This window comes from Nestor notabilis, unplaced genomic scaffold (assembly GCF_000696875.1).
Source record: "Nestor notabilis isolate BGI_N333 unplaced genomic scaffold, ASM69687v1 scaffold16334, whole genome shotgun sequence".
Taxonomy (NCBI): domain Eukaryota; kingdom Metazoa; phylum Chordata; class Aves; order Psittaciformes; family Psittacidae; genus Nestor; species Nestor notabilis.
Window position 1 is genome coordinate 4450 of NW_009927062.1, and position 8213 is coordinate 12662.

General features: G+C 39.1%; 1 protein-coding gene across 2 annotated transcripts in view; it reads left to right on the forward strand.

Moving 5' to 3' along the window:
• Positions 1 to 3862, forward strand: part of LOC104405241 (peroxiredoxin-1) — a 4706-nt gene extending 844 nt beyond the window's left edge. Inside the window, exons 2-5 of one of the 2 annotated variants that reach the window (XM_010013891.1) lie at positions 298 to 451; positions 732 to 854; positions 1678 to 1808; positions 3477 to 3862. In XM_010013891.1, coding sequence (XP_010012193.1) covers positions 298 to 451; positions 732 to 854; positions 1678 to 1808; positions 3477 to 3562 — 494 coding nt within the window. In that variant the 3' untranslated portion in view covers positions 3563 to 3862. Of the gene's footprint in view, positions 1 to 297; positions 452 to 731; positions 855 to 1677; positions 1809 to 3450 lie in introns of both variants that reach the window. The other variant, XM_010013890.1, reaches the window with a different exon arrangement.
• Positions 3863 to 8213: the final 4351 nt, after the last annotated feature.

Genomic DNA, 8213 nt, shown 5'->3' on the forward strand with positions numbered 1-8213 from the left:
CAAATTTGAGAGACCGGTTTTGGAGACTGAGTTGGGTTCTTTGTTATTAGCTGTAGAGTGGCCTTGAAGACTGTTGTAAATGGTATTTGGCTGAAATACAAATCCCCTGAGGTGCTTTATGGGCTTGCCATCTATATAGCAAGTCTTAAAATAGAGACATCTGTAGTTTTCCGTTTGATCTTTAAAGGTAGTGTTGTATCAAGCCCTTTCTTTTCTACCAGTATTTGAATGGTTGATACTGAATATGACAACTCTTGTAAAGGTAGGAGAGATTAACTGGCTATACTGTTCTTTTAGGAAAATACGTTGTGTTCTTCTTCTACCCCCTGGACTTCACTTTTGTCTGTCCAACTGAAATTATTGCATACAGTGACAGAGCTGACGAATTCAAGAAAATTAACTGTGAAGTAATTGGAGCTTCTGTTGACTCTCACTTTTGTCACCTGGCCTGGTAAGAATTGGCATCTTAACCTAACAGAATCTTCTGTCTGGTCTCAGTTCTTGCAGGAACTGAATCCTGAGCATATTGAAAGTAGCTTACCAAAATATCAAAGGCACTTGAAGTGTGGGTAGCACCAGGTGCTTCTGAACAGAATTGAGGATACTGCTCAGGTCTTCTCTTGCCTCATGGCAGGCCAAGTATGATATTGTGGAAAGGATCAGCTTCTGTTGTACCTTATAGGAACAGTTTAGAATGAAGTATTTTTAACATTTGAACTGCCTTTTTTTAGGATCAACACTCCAAAGAAACAGGGAGGCTTGGGTACTATGAAAATCCCATTGATTTCAGACACAAACCGTGCCATTGCCAAACAATATGGGGTACTTAAAGAGGATGAAGGTATTGCATACAGGTAAGGTACAAAAGGTAAACTTGCTGTTAAAGTTCTATGTTGCAATAGAGCATGTCAGGTGAATGCAGCTTGTGTATATTTGTACACTTACAGCAAGCTGAAGCTATTAGCTATTATAGATGTAAACTGCTTCAGACTGTCAAACACCCCTACAAGGGGGAATGCTGCTTAGTTCTCCTCAGTGTTTAGACTCTTCATGGTTTTGGTAAGCAGAAGAAATGGCTGCTGCTTCCCTTGGTTTACTGATCTGCACAATGCAAGAGTCTCATGCAGATGAGCTTCTGCAGACATTGGTAATGTGAGACCTACATAGTCAAGGCAGTGATTACAGGTATTTAGTAGTTAAAGTACAACCTGGATTTCAATTAATCTGTGTCCTGTAGTTGACTGTTCCTTTAAAGTTTCTCCTTAAAGGGAGCTGAACTTCCTCTAATTCTTAACATGATTTTGGAGGAATAAATGATGAGCCATTGCTGGGTTGGGTTTTTTGAGAACTGTGTGTGTAGTTTTTCTTTGTATGTAAGAATGCCTCTCCTTTGCTCTTTTCTTTGGGCTTCTCTTCCACTTTGTTTCTCTGCCTGTATCTTCCTTAAATAAGAAGTACTGCTTTCCTGTGTGTTTTGACTTGGCTTCTGTTCCTCTTAGTTCCTGATGCTAACATTCCAGTGCTATGCATGCACCAAAGGCTTTAGTTTTTAGGCAGAGGTTAGTAATACAGATGTCACAACTTACTGCCATAGTAGAATGCTGAACTTCAGTCTTTGAAAAGCTGTGTTTAACTTTAGGACTGGGCTTTTTGTGTGTGTGTTTTTGTTTTTGTTAGGGGCCTGTTCATAATTGATGAGAAGGGGATCTTGAGGCAGATAACAATCAATGATCTTCCTGTTGGCCGTTCTGTTGATGAAACCCTCAGGCTTGTCCAGGCCTTCCAGTTTACAGATAAGCATGGAGAAGGTAAGATTTCCTCCTCTTAAGTGTGTTTTTTTTAAAGCATAGTATTAGCTAACCAGGTTAAATCAAGGTTTACTGAAAAGTACTATGTACATGTATCAGTTATGGGTATTAAGTAAATGTAGCAATCAATCTGAAATGCAGCTGGTTCTGTAAAGCTACTTGTTGAAGGACACCATAGTGTCCTTTTGTCCTATTTGACAGGACTCCCATTTGTCCTATTTCACTTAGTTGTCCATTGAGTATATGGTGAAATGTCACTTAAATCAGTTTGGTGCTGTATGTCTTGCTGAGCACATAGCAGTTGTCTGTCTTTCAATTAAACACAAAATACTTGAAACAGAAATGAAGAACATGTAATAACTTACCCTGCAAGAGTAAGCATAATTTAGACTCTGCTCTCAGATTTGATAGGTTGAGACCATTAGTATTAGTGTGATGTTTTATGTAGTCTGTTAGATAAAGCCTTTGAATTCCCAGGAAGGCTGCTGATTTTCTTTTTTTTTTTTTTTTTTTTTTTTTTTTTTTTTTTTTGTCCCACTACACATGGACTCAATATAGTGAGGGGAAAATGGAGTCTTTGTGCCCGTAGTTCAGGAATGATCATGTGCTTCAGGCTGGTAGCTTTTCTGCAGGTATTGAATAAAAAGGCACTGCAGATCAAAGTTTTGAACCAAGTTATGGAAACTCAGAATTGCTATGTAGGTATTAAAGGTCTTTAGCTGTCATTAGTTAGTTAGTTGCTGCTAGTCACATGTAACTTGCTTCAGAACTGGTAGTTCAATGGTAGATTTTACTAAAACAAGCTGCGGTTGTGGCTAGGTTCTAGCCTGAAGAGATCTGGTGTTTCTGAACTTGAATGCCATCCTCTGTCAGCTGAGGACAGGTTCCTAATATTTCATGATGGAGCAGTCACATGTCATGCAAACAGAGCCTTTTAGGGTTTATTGTGCCCTGGAGTAGTCAAAAGCTGGCAAATGATTTTCCTCCAGAACTAGTACTGCAGTCTCATCTAAACCAGGATAGACAGAATAAGGTGTGGAGCAACACTCAGAAGCTGAGAGTACTATAGCTAAGACTGCTGGTATTGTGTGGAGCAAGCACCAAGCCTTGCATGGCTGTAGAGGAGGAAAACAATGTCCAAAAAATACTGCTCAGGAGTTGCTGTAATTTTCAGGCCATGCAACCTTTGCATCTTGGTATCTTTTTGTTAGCCATATGGTGGAACTAAGAGAGAGTTTTAACTCTTCCTCCCCCTTCCCATTAAACTGGAGGATATAACTAAGGTTGACTTAAGGAGAATATAGACTTGACTGGGTCTGAGCAGAGAAGTGAATGTAATCCTTATAAAGCCTTTCTCATCCAGGCTGCTGGAGTTGGTGTGACCTTGCTGTCAAGCTTCTGTGTAGCTTTTAAGCAGGGTGTGGAGGGGTGCATGTGTAAAGGGCACACTGTTGGCATGGGCAAACACCAGGTTCCTTGGGTGCTACTACCTAGTGAAGAAATGGAAATGAGTAAAATAAACTGAACATAATGCCACACTGAATAATGCACCTTGTGTATGTTGTGAAGATGTATAGATGTTTTGAGTTGCTAATTTGCATTCATATTATGTAAAACATGTTCTGCAAGAGCAGCTGGTAAGACTTAAAACATTCTTTGTCATTTCAGTGTGCCCAGCTGGCTGGAAGCCTGGCAGTGATACAATCAAGCCTGATGTTCACAAAAGTAAAGAGTATTTCTCCAAGCAGAAATAAATCTCCAGTCTGCATGGAAACTAGTATGCCTTACATAAGGAGCAAGCATCAGTTACTGAACTTTGACTAAGTCATTGCATCTGAGTCAAGGGATCATGCTATAGGTTTAAGCAGTAACTTTTTTTTACTTGAAGGAAAGTTTGTCCTGTTGACAGTACCTTCATAGAAAATCTTAATGATCAGTATCTGTACATTAAGCCCTAATGACTTTAGTGACAATGCAGTGTATGTGGTTAGACATGTGTTGCATATAGAGCAGTGGTATCCTTTTGTAACTCTATTAAACTCGTGGAAAGAGCACACTGTCTGCTGTTCTTATGTATCATCATCAGGAGACCTGAAAGCAATGGAGGCTGAGCTTCTGAAAGCTTGGTCTGCTGAGCTGTCTGTAGGTATCTCAGTTCTAGAGGCCTTTTACAGCTCCATTAGAACGGGGATATTAATGGTTTTCATGTTGCAGTAGTAAAGTACTCTTTACACTTGTCATAACTTAGCTGCTAAGTAGAGGAACATGGTTTGATCTTAGTCTGTCAGAGTTAAGCAATACTACAGTGCCCAGAGCATGAAGCATAGAGGTGACTAGCAAAGGCTGGGCATATTTTTGTGTGTGTGTTACGTATTTTTATGTGTCAAGTTAGTAATTTCTGCAGCCCAGGTCAGAACTGTGACTTTATGCTAAATTTCTGGGAATCAGTACGCAGTTTCCACACTTTACAGGCGTGGAAGGCAGGCCTTTCTGAAAGCAAACTTCCTTGGATATATGCTAGTCCCTAGTCTCTCCCACTATACATATGCTATTCAAGCTACATCAGCTTGTAATTGTATGATTAAGATCAAAAGAAGGGTGGCAATGTAAAATCTGGTACTTGGGTGTGCTCAGCCTCATCTTTAATCTTTGTATTACAGAAGTGTGCATACTGTAAAACTCGAAGCACATGACTGTGGCCTTAAGTTACATTAAAGCTGTATAGCTTCATGGTTAAAAGTGGCCTATAATAAAGTCCTGAACTTCAGAGCTGGGGATCCGGGTAAGGAGCTATTGCCTAGCAATAGAAGTGAATTAGAACCCTGTGGTCTTTATATACCTGTAAAGAGCAAACTCTTAAAGGCCAAGACCTTCAGCTCCTCAAGCAGTAAACAAGTTCTGTCCTGCTTAAAGTGAGCAGTGATGAAGCTGAGGCCTAGGGCTACTTAACATGAGTCAGAAGTTAAAGTTGCATGCCTTCTGCAGTTGGAAGAAATACTGCAGAAGCCTTGCTATCAATTATTGCAATAAACATTACAGTAGCTAATCCCCTGCTCCTCTGATACAGCATGATCCATTCGGTCTGGTACTGGTCATGTGGAGACTCGAGTTCTGACAGGAGACTTGGAGTTCATCCTCCCTGCTAGCACAGCTGTGCTCACTTCTGCTTGGAGTGATGGCTGATGTTGTCCAACATATTTTTAATGCCTCCCACCTTTTAGTAGTTGTGTTCATGTGCTAATTCTTCTGTTTTGAGAAGTGGTTAATCTTGGTACTACTTAAGTAGCTACTGAGGAAGACTTCTGTGACTGAGAAAAACATTGCACTTACAACTGGACTGCTGCTGTCCACTGGGAGTTGGAACACAGAGACACTACTAACAGTATGTATTTGAACTTCATAGTCACTGGTGAATGATAATAATGTGGAAATTCCAAACAGCCAAGAATCAAAATACCTGTGGGTTAGGAACTGTCTTACATGTTTACACCAAATGATTGACTGTGGGAATTAATGCAATTAAATATTTTTAGGGTTTTGTTTATTCTTTAGGCATGTGAAGAATTCATGGGAACACTTGCCAAGCTGTCATTTTAATGTTTCCAAGAGTGTAACACACAACACTTCTACAAATCAAGAGTCTGGGTTTATTTCTGTGCTGAAACTTAGTTAATATACAGCTTGGAATTTTCAGTAAGTGTTCTGGGTCTTACACCTTGCTCCTGGTATTGTGACATCTTAGATTGGTGTTTCTGTGACATTCAAATAACTTATCCTCATTAAGAAACACTTTCATGTACCATTTTCATTGCAGTTATGCACTGGTTTTGATTTCATGATCAATGGTGCCGTATGTCCCAGTAAAAAACACATCAGCAACACTCAGTTTTGGTGACAAGTCAGATTGCTGTTGCAGCATCCTGTCCTGTTTAGTGGGATTTTCCCTGAAGATGCACACAGCAGATGCTATTTAGAAAGGACAGAATCTTGAATGTGATGTTTGCCCTTTTTTTAACATGTGAGTGATTTTTGTCTATTTTATTTGACATTTTGGCTGCTTATTATAAATATAACCTTGAATTCATTAGTTTCTTTATATCTTACTCAATAGTCAGGTGAAGGGAAACTGAAATATATCTTAGTGTCTCTTTCCTTTTATTTGTAGCTGATTGCTGTGATTACCTGGGGGGTTATAAAACTGGTTTGCTGCTTTGCAAGAGAATGTTTTACAAGCATGTGAGAACTTTACAAGCATATGAAGTTTCAGTCTTCAGATAATCTGTGAAAAATTGTTTGAACTGGGTAAGGATAGGGAGAGATCATTCACACACTGCTGTCAAAGGCAAAAAAAAGTTTGGGGGGGCGAGGGGAATAGATTAATTTATTACCAATCATATCAGAGCAGGATAATGTGAAATAAAACCCAAATCTTAAAACATCCTCCCCATGCCCTTCTCTTCTTCTCAGGCTTAACTTTACTCCGAATTCTCTACCTTCTCCCCCCTCGAGCAGCATTGACAAATGGGGAATGGCTCCTTTCTCATTGGGTGGGAAGAACCCTCCCACTCTTCCCCTGCTCCAGTGTGGGGTCCCTTCTTGTGCACCCCCGGCCTGCTCACTGGTTCGGTGAGGAGCAGAGAAAGTTTTGACTCTGTGTAAGCACTGCTCAACAAAAACATCCCTGTGTTACCCACTGTTTCCAGCACAAATTCAAAATGCAGCTCCATGCCAGCTGCTGTGAAGAAAATTAACTCTATGCCAGCCAAAACCAGCAGAATGCAATTTCAAAATTAATGATTGTGTATTTATTTTTAGATGTTTATAAGAAAAATAAAAAGCTTAGTAATGTTTGAAGAATTAACACTGTTACAAGACAGGTCTCTCACTGGCTTTGAAAAGTACTCTAAAAAGTTACTATATTTTAAAAGTACTATTTTGTTAACATCAGCTCCAGCCTTTTTATTGGGCGTTTGAAGAACAAGTTACTGGATTACCCAACAGATCGATACAGTTCAACGACTAAAAGCACGTAGCTTACATATGACAGGTATTGCAAATGACGCACTTTGGTTAGGAAAGTATGTTTACAAAAGCTCCATGACTGTACTTCTTTGTAGCTGTACATCAAAGCAACAGTCATGTAAGGACTATGGTAAAATAATGGGGTTTATCATATTAATAGTCTGAAAAGTGATACATACCCTCTGAAATTTTCAGTGGGCCTGATGGTCAGTATTACAGGACAAACTGAGTAAATGTATATTCTGAAGTATCTCGCTAGACAGGTAAAGCATAGAGGGTTTAAGACATCTTAAGACTACTTTGCCAAGGGTGAAATGAAATAAATGCAGAAGAGTGGTGTGAAACCACAGACTAGTGGCTCTGTCTAGCCTGTACTAGTAGGAACACAGCACTCCTGCACATCAATTCAGAAAATGTTAAAGCTGTCACTGCCTTTTTTGGATGCAAATTAATGGTACAAAAAAAGAACACTGAACCAGGAAATCAAAGAAATAGGTATCATTTTGATCATTAATATATAAGCTTCTGTTTTCAATATTAGAAGAGGAAAAAAGACGCAGATTAATTTGCATTTAACAAACAGAACTGATTTTTACTTTGGCTGTCCCTCTATCAAGTCACTAGGCAGTGTCTTCACCTGTAATGCTGGTGTAATTCACACATCACAGTATATAAGAATATGACATTATGGCATGGCTTTGCAGGCCAAAGCCTGTGCAAATCAAATGCCTGTATAATGAACTAATCTGTGCTGCACACACTTAGGTGGCTGCAGAGGACAGGTTGCCATCGTGCTTTAAGTTGTTTGCAGTGCTCCGTAACAAGAGATGTGCCTGTGTAAGCTCCTCTCGCCACACCTAGTGATGATAGGCTTGGACTTTAATGTGAAACTTGGCTCTTTCAACTGAAACTTAAGTCGTTGTGCATTATTATGGGACACGTGTCTCAATTTAGTTTTCCTGTGTGAGATACCATTTGACCATAGATACATGAATATATGTGAAGTCACCAAGATTGCACTGTCCTCTGAAACTGTGAGCTCAGGAGGTTTGTGTTCCATGTTCTGCAGCAACATACATTTAAAGTATCTGCACTGACAAATAAGACTTATATCCTTTGTCAAGAGAGAAACAAGTCTTTAATCTACACTTAATCAAACAATGTAATTTAAAATGAGTGTATTTTGTTAAATTTACTGTTCACAAAAATAAGATTAATTTCTTTTTCATTTTTATTGCGGTAGTCATATTTTGGAAGAACAGCCTGTTATAAAGGTTGACTGGTCAGAATAATACTGGAAAAATGGTTATGACATGAAATTAAAACCTAAAACTAGCTAATTCTTTTAAAAGGAATAAGAGATTATATGCATTCATAGAAAAA